At 35.6% G+C, this 17,212-nt stretch overlaps 2 protein-coding genes across 2 annotated transcripts; both read left to right on the top strand.

The window, feature by feature from the left end:
• The first annotated feature begins 5,549 nt into the window (after window positions 1-5,549).
• LOC103989488 (protein PHOSPHATE-INDUCED 1 homolog) lies at window positions 5,550-7,016 on the top strand. Its single transcript, XM_009408342.3, has one exon. The coding sequence runs from the start codon at window positions 5,863-5,865 to the stop codon at window positions 6,811-6,813; it is 951 nt and encodes a 316-aa protein (XP_009406617.2). The 5' UTR covers window positions 5,550-5,862; the 3' UTR covers window positions 6,814-7,016.
• A 3,061-nt stretch (window positions 7,017-10,077) lies between these two features.
• Window positions 10,078-16,735, top strand: LOC103989487 (cytoplasmic 60S subunit biogenesis factor REI1 homolog 2). The gene is made up of 5 exons (XM_009408341.3): window positions 10,078-10,235; window positions 11,754-12,353; window positions 12,441-12,610; window positions 13,508-13,726; window positions 16,429-16,735. The coding sequence occupies exons 1-5, from the start codon at window positions 10,131-10,133 to the stop codon at window positions 16,586-16,588; spliced, it is 1,254 nt and encodes a 417-aa protein (XP_009406616.2). The 5' UTR covers window positions 10,078-10,130; the 3' UTR covers window positions 16,589-16,735.
• The last annotated feature ends 477 nt before the right edge of the window (window positions 16,736-17,212 follow it).

Here is a 17,212-nt window from a genome sequence, read left to right as displayed (position 1 = left end):
ACAAACATTAATGTATGCTTTATTATCCAATTAATGAACGGTCGTCAAGAAAAGATTATAGTCACTTTCATGATTTGCTATTGGGGTGATGAATTTCATTGGAATTTGCCATCTCCCTGTAGTAACAAGAACAAGCTTGCACTGAGAAAAGTCATCACCAAGCCCTCCTGTGAATCCCAATTTCAGGTGGGGGATGGCTGTTAAAAAGCATCCAACTTGAGTTCTAGAAATGATTTTTTGGAGTGTATTTGGTCTAGCTTGGGTGTTTTCTATTTTTCTATCTTCAATCTTTGCAATACTTCACAATAATCATCTTTGTTTGCAAAAATGACGAAAGTCACCAGAATTATCTTTGCAGTACTTCAACAAAAAAAAAAAAATCATATTAATATTTTGAATTTTAAAGTATATGATACATTACAGAATAATTTAAAATTTTCACAACTATTTTAGTGTTAAAATAAATTTAACAAACTTGTGCCGTCCCTGTTTATTTATAAAACATTAATACTTCTAATTTGAAGCCATATATTTTAGAAGTATTTTAACTATTTTCAATATACTTGAAACCTAACATTCATCATATGACAAAATTTTGTTCAAATGTATAATCAGAGGGGTTCTGGTTTTCAGCATACTTCAATTCCATGATTAACATGACTTGAATCCTTCCCTCTCTCCCAGCAATATCAGCACTGTAGCAGAAGCTGAATTACCATTCATCATCCTCTCACATCCTCCCAGTCTTTGGCTGCTGCTTGTTCTTCTTTGCCAACGAAGGATCGACTAGAATCAATCAAAACCAATCAAGTCCACCTGAGTTTAGTCTGATTCCAGCTGACTTCGAATGATTCTGATTGATGTTGGTGAAAACAGGTATGTTGGGATGAATGTAGGATCCAAGTGTCAAAGTTTGTTGATTTCACCTGTATCATACCTAATGTCCATGTCAATTACTAGCTATGCATTTCATTTTCAGAAATTATTCTGATCATCATTCACCTTCTTGTTAGAATCTAAATAAACCCTTAGCTTACTATTCAAACCCTACCAACACTACTGGACAATACACTGGTTTTAGGATCCAATGTATCACTGCTCTCACAGAGAGATCCTTGCTCCAGAATCATCACTCTATAATTTCTATTATCCCACCATCAAACTATGCAAAGAAACTTTAGGACAAGTTGTTTCTTTTAGTGTCACACTCGACTTAGGGTTACCTTTAGAAACAAAGCAAGCACTATACATGGCACTCAACGAATATGATATTAGTTAAACCGTGCCTGTATTCACTTTTTTAACATGGCACTAAACAAATAGGATATCAGTTAAACTATACCTGTATTCACTTTTTTATCTGCAATGAAAAAGATATGGGTAAAAAAGATTCAGATTATGATTAGCAATACCGTACCGTACTGCTCGGTACGAGCGGTATGTACCGGTCCGATAGAGAATTGGTACAGGTGGTACATCAGTACACCTTAGTACATCATGTGTTGGTATGCTTGGTACAACTCGGTACATACCGTACCGACAACTGATTAGTACACCGGTACGATATGTAAGTTAGATGATTATGGACTCAAATTGGATTTAAAGTGGATATAGATGCAATGTAAATTAAAAATATTATTAACAAGAATTTATGAATCCATTTTTTCTTTTTGCATAAGATTTGAAAGCAACTGCTTTCAAAACACCCTTTCAAAGGATCAAGCCTAGATGGACAAAGCAGCTGCTTAAGGAGTGCTTAGGAAAAAGTAATAAGATTAATATAAATTCATATGTATGAAAAATCAACTACAACCAGCTTCACACTAAGGAAAACTATAATCAAAATTCACTTAATGCAAAAATTAAAATTAAGTACACACTTTTAAACATTCCATAAGTCCTCAATATACATATAACTTTATGCACTCCCATTACATCAACACTTCATAGAGGTCACATAAGATGGAGTACTTCAAATAATAGTTTCATATTAAAATTTCTAATTATAATCCTAAGACTGGTTGAATTTTCATGTCAATGTAGCCCTCGGTGTTTTCATAAAAAGCAAAAGTAAAATGAAAAGCATATTGAAATAATTATGATATAGTAACATATATCATGGCTCAAAAAGGAAAAATAAACAAGATCTAACAAACCAATATTCTCATTGTTGCCATTATTCATTACATGAGTATAAAAGACGATTAGTTTTACTTGTAATTGTTAAATAACTGCTCGTACTTGTTGCATTACTCAAACAGATTATTATTCTTATTTATATCTTGTTTGAGTCAGATCCTCTTACTCTATACTAACAATTGTTTGTAACAAATTGAGGAATTTAAGGAAAAAGTTGGCCTTCGGGACCGAGATAGTTTCTCATGCCCCATTTATGAATAGGGGCTGTCGCTTGACCAGAAATACAAAAAGTGATGAACTCTGAAGTGGTGAGGATAATGTACAATTAAATTGTTTGGAAAATATTCAAGCATTCTGATATCTGAATATAAATAATACTCGATTAATATTCATATTGCATCCGAATTTTGATAAATAATAGATAAATTATGGACAAGGACATAATTTGTGTAACCATATTTTACCTCGATCAAATATGAAAACAAATTCCAATAGATATTATCAAACCCATTTACACCTTTATATTATATCATCATGCACCAATCGTCATATTTCATTAAACCATTCTTTTTCCATATTAAGAATAATCTAACTATTCTATTTTCTTGTGATCTTTACATTTTCTACATCTTTCCACAGACCCTTTGTTCAGTTACAATGGACAGGGGAATGAGAAACATCAAACAATTTATTATTGACATGATAATAAAAGCCTAACCAAATATTATGAACAAAATAAATCAAATTCTCATACTAAAATACCTCAAGAACATTGATGCCAAGAGGAGGATTATATACATACCAAATACAAAGAGGAAATGCTGCATGATTGGTACCATTTTCAACACCTCGAACTTGTTCATCTTGGGCAGCCCGCTGTTCACTTTGCTCCAGCTCGGTCTCACGACGTACTCCAAGTACATCATCTACTAGTTGTCGAGAATACTCTGGTTACGCGTCAACTTCGGCTAAGAAGATCCACAGCTAGAATGAAGAATAATCATCAATCCCTCACAAGCGGAGCCTCCGCATGAGCTCGACCTAGGCGGCGAGAAGCCGGAGGTGGAGGGTTGGGTAGTCCTCTTCCTTGAAAAGACCCAGAGGAAGCCGGCGAAGATGGTATAACCGCCGGTGCCACTTTCGGTGCGGGAGTCGTTTCCGAAGGAGTCCGGGATCTCCAGCGATATGGTAGTCGGAGTTCCTCGGGCGTGCCATGACTGGGTGGCGGGGTTTTCTTAGCCGGGATCTCGTGTATGCAGTCTGGATGAGGCCGCAGAGGGCGGCGACGAAGCCGAGAAAGTGGAGGCCGGGGAGGAGTCGGCTACACTTAATATTCCGGTAGGACGGTGGAACCGGGGCCGATTTAAGGATCAGACGTGGCGAGTGCTTATAACGGCGCAGGTCATGTCGGGAGACCGTGATTGGGCCCGCGATGCCCATATGGACAGGGTTGCCGGAAACCAGATGACACATTCAATTGAGGATTAATTACATAGTGCATTTATGTAGTTAATTACTTTAATATTTTCATCCTCCTACTTTTGAATTAATTTTTTTTATTTATAAAAATAACATATTTAATCTTATTTCTCGATTTTATTGATGAAAATATCCGAATATTATCATGTCCAAAAAATAATGATCAAATAGGATTAAAAAGATAATTTTATAATATTATTTTCACTAATATTAATTTTTTCTTCTAAAAGTATTTTTTCTGACTTTATTCTCTCATTTAGCTTCGATATCGTCCTAAATGGCCTAATGAATCTAAAGAAAAGATTCACGAATATTACCTTCTGTAAGATTTATAGTAAAAAAAAAATCTCGATAAATATAGAACAATTGATCATCAGATACCTCCGAATCCAATCAATGCACAATGAAACGGAATCATAAGATAGAAATCATTTCTATTAAGTATTTCACTTTCTAACAAAACCTTTAAAACACTGATAAAATATGATGTAATTGAATAGTATTATCTTATTTCATTTCCTAACAAAACTTTTTTTCTCCTGATTTTTTTCAATAACAAAAATAATACTATAAAATTATTATTATTTAATTATATTTTAATATTATTTTTTCGATAGCATATGCGATATTTATATCAGTAAAATCAACTACATGAAAAGAAACAAGATTAAATATTTTATTTTCATAATTATAAATATCTTAATATAATTTTTAAAAATATATGGACCGAAATATTAAATATTATTAACTATAAAAAATAATTGATTTTTATAGTCGACACACCCAAATGATTCAGAATTTAATTAGTTAAGAAAATATTTTATTGATAAGGGCGTCATATGTACAATCAATAGTTAGGTAGTGCTACGAAACATTTAGCATCTCAAAAAAGCACAAAAAGCATGAATCAGAACATAGTTTGCGTGTAGTTCAATCACATAAAAGGTAGACGAGGAATACAGTATCCATCCCAGTCTCGGTTAGGCCAGACTTGGGACATGATGAGTGCAAAGGGAATAGCTAAAAACAAAGATCAGAAATGAACACAAGTGATTCGAAGAACCGAAGAGGAAGGCAGAAAAGATTCCCTGCAAGGTGTTCATAATATTATTTGGTTTATACATGACCAAAAAAATCTCCACAAACCTTGTATTTTTAATTTTATAAATTAGATCGGATTTAACTTTTATTATGGAGCTTCTAACCAATATTAAATATTAAAATTAAGCTATGGAGATACCTAAAAGTGTCATAATCGATGAAATAAGAATGTAATTAATCATATCTGTTCATCCTGTGATATTTCCTGGTGATTTATTTGCTGACCTGTCAGAGAGGCATGCAAACGTGGGAGCCAAATCGATCTCCAAAGATATTGATTCTGCCAGGTGAGTCAACTTGTCGAGCTGGCATTGCTGACCATGAACTAAAAAAAGCCCCTTTCAATTTCTTCTCGAGCATATTTCTTCCGCTTGGAAGATTCCTGCGCAAAATCCATCGTATACTCGTGTCTTCTCACAACTACGTCTCAGAAACCATAGTCATCATTGCAGGCAGAGTTGATGCACCTACCCGACATGCATGCGTTACAGCTTGGCTCGTCTGAGCCCCACCTCAGCAGCGTCCAGTAAGGAAGCAACACGTTCATCCCTTCCGGGAATCCAGACGATGACGCAGGGTCGTCCAGATGAGACGCACCGAGTGTGGATAGCGACGAGGGGATGGAGGATGTCGCCGCAGCTGCGTCCCCACGCGAGCTCGCCATGGCAGAGACATCCGAATTTATCACGAAGAGATAAGGCCGTCACCTCCTCCCTCCTCGTTGCCCGCCTTGACTTCGCGCTTACTCCATATCTTCGGCTTCACTTTTGCTTTCTGGTATCTATTTGTTTTGGAGTACTGGGAGCCACAGTTTATTAAGAGCTTGAAATGACGCATGTAGAGCTGGGAACGACAACACTCGGTGCGCAGCTTTGAGTGGCGTTTACGTCAAAGGAGGATGACACGCGTAGTGCAGCTAAACCACGGTCGCCTTGGCCGACGTATGGGACGCGTCAACGTGGTGGGAGGACCGCCGGCCACCGGTCCCGCTCACTTTACTCTCTCGCCTCCCGCCCTCGCTTTTGCCTTTCGCGGGGCTCGTGATATTTTAGTGCTGCCACTCGATCACTAAACCATTATCGCGTTGGTATAACCCCCCCCCCCCCCCACACCATATTCTCCTAAGAAGACAAGCGAACTGCCATGGCTGCTCCTGCTTCTTCTTCTTCGGGTTGTTCTGCGCTTCTTGGGTTCGTGTTAGCCGCTGCACTATTTCAGTGCTCCCATGGTGGGAGCACCCTCGCAGGCCTCGTGGAGCAGCAGCCTCTCGCGATGACCTACCACAAGGGGGCTCTGCTCACTGGTCCTCTCTCGGTCAACCTCATATTCTACGGGAAGTTTACGGCTTCACAAAAGGCCATCGTTTCGGACTTCCTCGCCTCCCTTTCGCTCGTCCCCCACAAGGACTCCGTAGAGCCGTCGGTTGCCACCTGGTGGAATACCCTTGCTAAGTACTACGCCACCTCCAGGACGCCGCTGCCCAAACTCAAACTCGGAAAGCAGATCGTCGACGCGGGGTACTCCCTCGGCAAATCCCTCCGCGACGCTGACATCGCGAAGCTGGCGGCCCGGGGGGCGCCGCGGAGCGCCATCAACGTGGTGCTGACGGCCGAGGACGTGGCCGTGGAGCGGTTCTGCATGAGCCGGTGCGGTTCCCACGCGGCGTCGCCACGGTCGAAGGACGGCGGCCGTTTCGCCTACGTCTGGGTGGGGAACTCGGCGGCGCAGTGCCCCGGACAGTGCGCCTGGCCCTTCCACCAGCCCATCTACGGGCCGCAGACACCGCCGCTGGTGGCGCCCAACGGCGACGTCGGGGTGGACGGCATGGTGATCAACGTGGCGAGCATGCTGGTCGGCGCCGCCACCAACCCATTCGGGGACGGGTTCTTCCAGGGGCCGAAGGAGGCTCCGCTGGAGGCGGCGACTGCGTGCCCCGGGGTGTACGCAAAGGGAGCCTACCCGGGCTACCCCGGGGACCTGCCGGTGGACTCCGTCACCGGAGCCAGCTACAACGCGCATGGGGCCCACAGCAGGAAGTACCTGGTCCCAGCCCTCTTCGACCCGTCGACGTCCACGTGTTCCACCTTGGTGTGACGAGAAGTACGTACCGATACTTGAACAGATATGCGTATGAACGTAATGTACATATGCACTTGTGAATTAAGCCTTTTAGAGATGAGACTGTTAGTAGCGTGAAAACCACTTTGTTTTCTGTGTGTCTAAAGCAATAATAATAATATTAATAATAATAATAATAACAATAATAAAGGAATAAAAATAGTGTTTTTTTCTTTTAATTAATTTTTTTCTGGATGAATGAAAATGTTTTACTGTCGTATTTGGTTTGTATTATTTAGGACAATGATGGAAATTATGGGTGTAACGATGTCAAAGAGAAACATGAGAGAGTTTAAATGTATTATTAAGAATATATAATTTTCATCAAATAATTTCAAAAAATATATGAGATGATTAGGATCGATCACATTAGCACTAAATAAATAGATTGATGTAGAGTTTAAAAGGTTCATATGATTTTTATTAAAATATTGTAAAATATAAAATATCGATAATGTATTAGCAGTAGAGATTATTTTCATTGCAGTATTTCAAAAATATATAATGTCAACTAGTATAATATTTTATAAAAAATAGTTGTAAAACTCATTAAGTGGAAGGTTCATACGGTTTTCATCGTAAAAACATAAAATATCAATTTAGAATAATATGTTAATATTTAAAAGTTATATGAATATTATTTTATATAAAAAATTTGATAGTCGTAAAACTTGCATAAAGTTGATAGTTTGTATTATTTTTGTAAAACTATTATAAGAATATAAAATATCGAGTTAGGATGATATTTTAATACTAGAGAAGTCATATAAATGTTATCTAGTAAAAAAAAATGATGGTCATAAAATATAAACCAAGTGAAAAATGTGAATCATAAAACAAACACAAACCAAGTGGAAGAAGGTTTTCACATTTTGTCATATGGTTCTGAAGATGTAAAAAGTTGATTTAGGATGATATTTTAACAATAGAAAAGCTGTATAAATATTATTTCATAAAAAAATAACAGTAATAAACATGCACAAAGTGGAAGGTTGGCACCATTTTTGTCATCTCATTTGAAAGATATAAAATTTTGACTTCATATACTATTTTAATACTAGAGAAGTTATATGGACCTTATTTCGTGAAAAAAAACTCGAACTAAGTCGAAGATTTGTAATGTTTTATAAAAATATAAAATACAAAAATATGACAATCATAATTTTGAAAATACAAAATGTCGATTTAGGATAATATCTTAGTACTAGATAAGTTATATGAATATTATTTCATAAAAAAACATGACAATAACAAAACTTGCACATACATTGCTTTAGTTACACCATTTCGAAAATGTAAAATACTAACTTCACACAACAATTTAGCTATTGAGAAGACATATAAATATTATTTTATGAAAAAATATGAAAGTTCAAAAAACTCATACAAAGTAAAGGTTTGCGTGATTTTCTTTACGCTATCTCAAAAATATAAAATATTATCTTACGTAATAATTTAGCACTAAAGAAGTCATATGAATATTCTTATATGAAAAAAAAAAGAGAGATATAGAACTTGCACACATTGTTTCAAAAACATAAAATGTGATTATATAATATTTTAATACTAGAAAAATGTTATGAATGTTGTTTCATGAAATAATATAATAGTTATTAAACTCGTGTCGAGCGGAAGGTTTAAATGAATTTTGTCACATTGTTTTGAAACCACATAATATTGACTTACGGTAATATTTTAAAACTAAAGAAGTGATATAAATATTATTTCATGAAAAAACATAAATTTCAAATGTTAACTTAGCACAACATATTGTTACAAAGTAAAAGGTGATTACAATCAAAAATCTCCCGTGATAACAACCTCAACAATAGCCAAGATCTTTCCAACTACATGATGAGATATCGTAAATCTGTTCAGGAAAATTCTCCCTTCGAAACATATATAAATATGAAGTATTATGTATTATTTCAATCAATCAATACAATCTTCTTCTTTCTATTTTATTTCTATCAAAAGGTATGTATAGTTTTTCATATTTCGAACTCATAAATGTTGCATTGTGAAAAGTATGATAATAATATAATTTGCATAATATGAAAGGTTCACATGGTTTTCATCCTATCATTTCAAAAATATAAAATATCAACATACGATAACATTTTGGCACTAAAGAAATAATATGAATGTTGCTTCATGGGAAAAAAATGATTAAAAATCATAATACTTGTACAAAGTAGAATATTTGGTTTTCCTTGCACTATTTCAAAAAATATAAAATATTAGAGAAGTTGTATAAATATTATTTTGTAAAAAACATGATAATCATAAAACTTGCACAAAGTGAAAGACTTAAAACGATTTTTATTTCTCCATTTCGAAAACATAAAATGTCCACTTCATACAAGTCATATGGATATTATTTTCGTCACACATTCACCTTGTTTCATGAAGGTTTATTATGTTTTCTTCTTTTTTCGAACATTTAAAAGTCTATTACTAATTATGTTGAAGTTGGAGCAATGCCATTCCCATTTTTATTCATGCCACATTTAAATTTATTATTAGGTCATCGTTTTCTGGAATATCAAAAACATGAGCGACAGATTAAAACATACAACTGAACCTATACAAAATTCTTTTTATTTTTATCTTAGAATCTATTTCACCCATTGAAATAGCAATTTCTTAGCTCCTATCATCGATCCAAAATAAGTTTGATTAACATCTTGAGTCATTCTCCTTTTTTTCAATGAAAAAATCAATATAAAAATTAATTTAAATCTAATTTGAGCCAGGTTGTTCGTATGATCAACAAAATTTGAGTTAACGCTAGAGCTCATACAAATAAATATAAAATAGAGATTGCTATTTGTAGTCTCATATTATTATTTATAATTTTATTTATTTTTAAATATTTTTAAATTATATTTATATATATAAATATATATATATTTTTTCTTGACATCGAGAGATGATGAGCGAGATCAAATGACATTAGCAATGAGGGAGATAAGAAGTTTGGGGAAGGAATAAAAAAAAACCTGTAAATAAATTTTTATTATTATTTTATAAAGATATTATCAATAAGAAGGGATTGTCAATAAAAGCCTGTGAATAATAAGTTTTTATTTAAAAAATAAGGTTCGGCTTCATTAATTAAGACCGTCCGATTGCTCCTTACGATCTGTGCCTGCGCAAGCGCTCGCGTAACTCACGAAAAAGGACGACCTCCACGTGTTTGTTCGCCTCGGTCGCCCTTCTATATAAGAACCGGACCGAGTTCGCCGCCGTAGGTAGACCAGAGGGCAGGGGCGACTCTTGGGGGAGGAGAGATGCCGGTTCTCATGTGCAACGCTTGCAATAAGGGGTTCGACGACGAGGCGCAGCAGAAGCTTCACTACAGATCCGAATGGCACCGCTACAACCTTAAGAGAAAGGTGATGGATTAACTCGCTTCTAGGGTTTGAGATTTCGGAAGTCCCGACCTGGGTCGATTTGATGCTCGAATCTTTCTTTTCTTGAAGATATTAGGGTGTTTTTCTCCTTATGTTTGTTTATTTGATTATGTTAGGGCGGTGGGCTTTTCTTTTATGTGTTGGTAGAAAGGTGATCTTTGTGTTGAGTCTCTGCGTTGGCAGATAGTTTTGTTGGTGATGATTGGGGTTTCTTTTGGATATCTTTTGGTTTTCCCATCTTCTGGGTTTCTTCTAGAGAATGGAAAGTTTCGTTCGGATATTCTGAAAATAGGGCTTTTTAGAACTACTTGGAATTTCCAGGCTGCAGAGTCCTGTTGGGAGTTTGATGATGCCATGTGATCAATTTAGCAAAATTTTTCCTTTTGAGGAAAGAAATCTCCAATTGGAATCTATGACATTATCCCAAACAAGGGTAGCTATGACTTGTTACATCGTAGGCGCTATATTTTGGATGGTTAATATATTACGAGCAGTATATGGGTTGAAATAAAAAAGAACTAGGTTCATCTTTGTTTGTTTGACAAATGCTAGCATGATTAACGTGTTCTCTCAGTTTTTATTTGCAAGATTAATTGATGATTCGATTCCATTGTTTGCTATCATATAATAAATTTATAGATACCTGTCTTCTCTTTGATGCAATATTGTATATGCCATAATCATATCAGAGACTTTCCCCATATTTATCATGGATCTTTTAGGTTTTTTATAAAAAATCATCATCAAACATGCCAAGTCTGGGCTATAAGTTTTTGTTGTATAGCAGTACTTGGTGATTGTAGTTTTGGGTGCTTCTGCCAGTTCTAATCATATGCTTCATGCAGTAGTTTTATACTTTCAGTACTAGCTTTGACTTTCATGTGTACATTGTGGATATCACAGGGCAAAAAGAACTGAGATGTTGCTGTTTGATAAAAATGCATGGTGCTAAATGCTATTTTATTTATATGGGATAGTACAAAAAGGAGTGAATTAGTCTTTGTGATACAGGAAGTTTTTAGGATTGGTTGGGTATATTTTAATTAGATTGAATATTTTATATTAATTTAATTTCTTTAATAGATAGATCTGGTAGGTATTTAATTTTGAAATGACAAAATTATGTGTGTGGTGTTAAATCAAATTAGGAGTTTTGTTATGGTCAGTACTAAAGTATGAATTTATGGTTTCATTTCACGGTACACCTTTGTAGAAAATCCTGACATATTCGTTGTTCATACATTCATTTCAACAAAAGACACAGGGTGAAATCCTCAAATAATTTCATATTTTAATATCAAACCCACCGGTTATGATATCTTGCTTCATTGTAATCAGCATGTGCTACATTTTCTAGGCACGTGGAAATTTTCATCAATGTGTTGTTCTTTTTAGATTTTGCTTAAGTGACATAGGTTTTCATGGAAAATAATTTAAAATTAAGCCTCTATAGATGATACAGATCAGAGTAAAGATAAACATGGGTGTCATATGCCTCAGGTTGCAGGGGTCCCAGGTGTAACAGAAGAGTTATTTCAGGCTAGACAATTAGCTCTAGCTGAAGAACGTAGCAAGTTGAGTGCAACACCAATGCTCTATGGATGTGCATTATGTGGAAAGGAGTACAGAAGTTCAAAGGCTCATGCTCAGCATCTTAAATCACGAGCTCATACTATGAGAGCATCACAAGAGTTGGGTCCTTCAACTGCAAGAATTACCACTATAAAACCATTTGCAGGTCGAACATCAAATAAGGCTACAGTTCGTGTTGCTCAGGCCATTGGAGGAGATGAGGATGAAGAAAGTGAAGAGAGTGAGGATGAATGGATAGAGGTCAACCCAAACGATGAGCTGGATATGGCTTCTAAATCCCTGTCAAACTTGCACGTTGGTGAAAATAATGTTACTTATGATATTGAGCCAGATGATTTCATTGATGAAGCTGGAGAGTTGGATACTTCTTGTTGCTTCATTTGTGATCTAAAGCATGAAAACATAGAAACCTGTATGATCCATATGCACAAGCAACACGGGTTTTTCATACCTGATGTTGAATATTTGAGGGATCCCAAGGGTCTTCTTACATATGTTGGTCTTAAGGTAGATGTTCTACTCCCATTTTGTATGTTAAAATCTTGTTTTTAAAGTTTGCTTAACGAAATACCCTCTTCTTTTTTCTTCCATCAGGTCAGAAGGGATTTTATGTGTTTGTACTGCAATGAGAGATGTCATCCTTTTCAAAGCTTGGAGGCTGTAAGGAAGCATATGATAGCAAAAGGTCATTGCAAGGTGCGTTATGGAGATGGAGGTGATGATGAGGATGTGGATTTGGAGAATTTCTATGATTACAGCAGCAGGTTTATATTCTAAACTAATAAATAGTTCTTCCTTTGTTCCATGAGCTGTTGCAAGCATATTTAGAAATTGAAGCATCAAAATGGATTTGGAAGGAACTTGGCTGTAATAGCAACTTCTATTACTTATAAAACTATTGTTGCTTTTGAGGTCCATGTTTGCCTTTGCAAGCATGACACTTAAATAGTGTGCCAGAATTCATTTATAAAAAAAGAAGTCAAATTAGGGTTTTCAGAAAGGGATGACTAGGTTTTCATGATCTCTTTTATTAACAGAATTATGATAGTTCGAAATTGTTATCATTTTTCCTTGAGCTGTTTGCAAGCATATTTAGAAATTGGAACATCAATGTAGATCTGGAAGGGGCATGGCTGCAAGAGCAACCTTGATTTCTTTTAGAGCTGTTGTTTGCTTTTGGAATCCATGTTTGCCCTGGACAAGCATCACACTTAAAGAGAGTTCTTTGAATTCATTATTTATTAAAAAGATACACCAATTTAGGGTTTTAAGGGAGGCAAACTTAGCTTTCATGATATCTTTTGACTAGATAATTTTGAAAAATTGAAATCATGAATTCCTTGCTACTTGTGCTTTCTTCATAGGTATTTGTTTTTGTTTACCTCATTCATGAGCAGCTTAGCATGGACAAGAGGCAAAACCTGAACAAATTACCTAAGGAAGTATCCTGAAGGAAATAATCTGCAGATACATAATGGTGACTGTTTGTTTGGTCAATGAAACTTATGCATGATTTTAATTGTTGAAAAATTCTCCTTCATTTAATGTATTCCATTTTTTCAAATAAGTTTTTATGGATCTGAATTTTCATTCTATGGAACTTGCTTTTTATTACACATTGAAATTCTCTTGCATTCTTACTGTTATGTTCTTTCTTGTAGTTATATGGATGCAGATGGTAAGCAATTGGTGGCAACAGATTATATGAGTAGTAGTGTGGAGCTTGGGAGTGGAGGGTCTGAGCTTATCATTTCACGGAAAACTGATAATGGGGTACTTGTTCGAACTTTTGGATCTCGGGAATTTCTTCGGTACTACCGCCAAAAACCACCGCCATCTCTTACAAGAGATGCTTCATTAGCTCTTTCATTAGCTTCAAGGTATGTGTGCCTTCTATATCTTAATTTATGTATTTGGTTAATAGGAGCTATTTAGTATTTACCAACAAGAAATCTTATTTCCCAACCAAGCTTTAATTCCTATGATACATGAGCTTGTGTTATGGTGGTTTGGCAATGGTATTAGAGGTAAATTTAAGATTCAGTTTTTCCTAAGTGTGCTGTTGTCCTTTGATTGTCCAGTACAATGCTTATCTGTTAATTCTACTATAGTTGAGCATGGTTCTCTTGTGCCTATTTTACATGCTGTATCTGCTTAAAGAGATTGGATCTGTTTGCTAATTTAGGTTAAGGTGCTATTAAATAAACTAACTTACATAGTAGCACAAATAGCAAAAGAACGTTAGTTAAAATAATTCCTAGAATTTTGAGATTTTATATTATAAATGTGCTGGATTTGTTTTAATCAGAAGAAAAACAAGAGAACACTATTTGAATTTGCTTAGCAAACAGACTCTCAGAGTGTTTACATCTGCTTACTCTTTTGGTACTGCTCTTGTTTCCTCTGTATTAAGTTTCATAGCTGAAATAACTAGGTGAAGCAAATGATAGACTCCATCAAAATGTCTTCTCTACTTTCAATTTAGGAGGGATCTTGTAAATTTAATGGTTGGTGTTCTTTGTCTTTCCTTATTTTCCTAGTTTTTAACCATTTGCCGAGCTGGCCTTTAATGTGCCACCTGACCGTTATATTTATATGATTTTTTTCAAGTGGGCTTTTCTCTTATACATGATAATTGCTTAGGGATGATCAACCCAACTCAAATCCACTCGGCCAAGACCAAGTCCGAGTTCAACTCCAAGTCCATGATCGGTCGAATTCAACTCTAAGTCCCAACTCCACTTCAAGTTGAACTTGAATTGAGAAGACTTCGTTGATTAGGAGTATAGGAGTCCAAATCTGATTAGGAGTCATCAAAGCCTAATTAGGGGTTTGGGAGTCCCCCCTCTACGACTATAAATAAATGGCTTGGCAGCCCTAGAAAACACAACAATTAAAGAGAGCCAGCTTAGAGAGAGGCGCTGACCCTAGAGAGAGGAGGAAAGGATGAGAGAGAGAGAGAGAGAGGCAACAGTGCAGCCTCAAGAAGTCCGAGCTTGTTGCTCATGAAGTCTCTTTGTAATTGCATGATTAATTCCTTTTCTTTGAGAAGCAATCTAGATTCTTTTTCCTCTTTCAAATCCTCTCGTCTTCTAATGACTATCAATCCTCTTTCAAAGCATAGATCCATTCAGAGGCCAAATTATTGCCCCGAACGGATCAATAAGATGGATGGTTTTTAAAGAGATGGGTGAAAATGGATCGAATATGGATTGGATACCAGAAAACCATGTCCATAGCCACTTACTGATCTGCAGACATGAACATGGACAAGGGTAGCATCTGTTTCTAAATTTTGAAACCACAATTGATCAAAATAGATACAATTATTTGTCAGCTACAAGTCGAAGTTATGGTTATATATACAAATAATAATTAGATGGGTCTTGATAAGAATCATATTTTAAACAGGCTAGTACTAGTTATTTTTAATCAATGTGGAATTAGGATGGATGACGATAAAATTAGATATAATCAACATTTATATGTGGTGAAATAGGTCAAGTGCCTAGTTTACTACTAAAAGAATTTTATTCTGTGAGCTGCATATGTATAATCGATTCAAAATTTTAAAAAATACTATCTATTAATAATATTAAAAGAAAACTTTTAGCAGATAATTGGCTTGAAGCAGACTGAATGAAGCTTCAACAGAACGTGCTCCATTACTTTTACTTGGTATCATCTTTTTGTGATGGGTGGATTGATGCTAACAAAATTTGTTCAGATATTGGAGGTTATATTTGTATCAGGGAAGTATTATATACATGTATATCAGTTCCAATTTTGGACCTGGGTATTATGTGAATCCAACTATCCATATGTAGTTATAATGAAACTTAGATCTGAATCCCACCAGATGTTATCTGAGATGATTTCACTGCTACTAACAGGTGTAGCCTCAATTATATTTCAGATTCTATCTTAATTGTAGTGGAGATTCATATATAATAATAATAATAATAATAATAATAATAATAATAATAATAATAATAATAATAATAATAATAATTTCTTAGGCATGTCAGTATATATCTTACTATATATTCCTTGGAGGTTCACTGCTATCTTGTTATCATTAAGCAATTTTATTATTATTCTTAAAATATTTTTCTTATTTAAGCTGCGATCCTTTTGGCAATAAAATTTAGTCAAAGGAATGCTTTTTACCTTTTCCTGTGATGCAAACTCATCTTTAATTGTGAATTGGATTCTGTATTTGGTGAGACCTTTTATTTGATTTTGAGTCACAACTCCAGTTACATTTAGCCACTATGCTCTGCATCTAAAGTAATATTTTTAATCTTTTTTAGCCTAAATACAAATATATTCTTTTATTTTTTTTGTTGCCGAATCATGAATGCCTGTAAAGGTAACAGAAACTTGCCGTGCTACTCCACCTTAAAATTTTCATTCCTTTGAATTCTAGAATAATAAAGTGGGCAACTGACTGTATGAGATGTCAATTTGATTGTCGGTCAGATTCTACTATATTCAAAATACTTTTTGTGTTTGCTGAAAGAAAAATGCTTGAAGAGTTAGAAGCTATACAACAGCTTGTAACAATAAGACATTGTCGCAGGTACCGGAGCATGGGCTTAGCAACGGTGCAATCAAAGGAGCAGATCGTGAGGATGAAAGTTATGAGGGAGATGAGCCGACGTGGAGTTGAAGCTATGCGTTCAAGGATTGGGATGAAGAGTAACGTCATCAGAAATCTCCCTAAGAATGTCCCATATTAGTAATGCAACGAGCTTTGAACTTATAATATATCGTTACCTCTGTTAGAAGCGACAATGACCTGAACGGAGAAAGTATTTGTATCATCTGACCTTCCTTTTACGCGTGTCAGCCACGGATGCTGAGTAATCCAAACTATTTCCAGGTCAGATGCTATAGCTTATTCCTGAATGTGATTATGCGTTTGATGTGATAGTGGTTCGCATTGAAATCTGATATTGCCACTCATCCATCCAAAAATCTGATATTGCAAATTGTGCTCCTATATTTTACACATTATAGAGATATGAATCGAGAGAGAGAGAGAGAGAGAGAGCGCACATATGTAATCCTATTTTTGATACACCAATGGCGACTCCTTCAAACCATTCGAAACATAAACAGTGATATCCCGTTTGGATACACATGTCATTAGAATTTCGAGTTATAAAACTACCCCTGCCTCACAACATCAGCATTGATGTTAAACCACCACACAATAATATGTGATGTAGCTCATTTCTCAGGCCTGCAGTTTATTTAGATAGGCACACTGTTGTACCTACCAACCATATATATGATACGACGGTATACAGAATAGAGAGAAATTGAACACTTCCATATCGGCCAAAGGTAGTGAGTGATCA

This window comes from Musa acuminata, chromosome BXJ3-6 (genome assembly GCF_036884655.1).
Source record: "Musa acuminata AAA Group cultivar baxijiao chromosome BXJ3-6, Cavendish_Baxijiao_AAA, whole genome shotgun sequence".
NCBI classification, from domain to species: Eukaryota; Viridiplantae; Streptophyta; class Magnoliopsida; order Zingiberales; family Musaceae; genus Musa; species Musa acuminata.
This window is presented reverse-complemented; position numbering and strand designations above follow the sequence as displayed.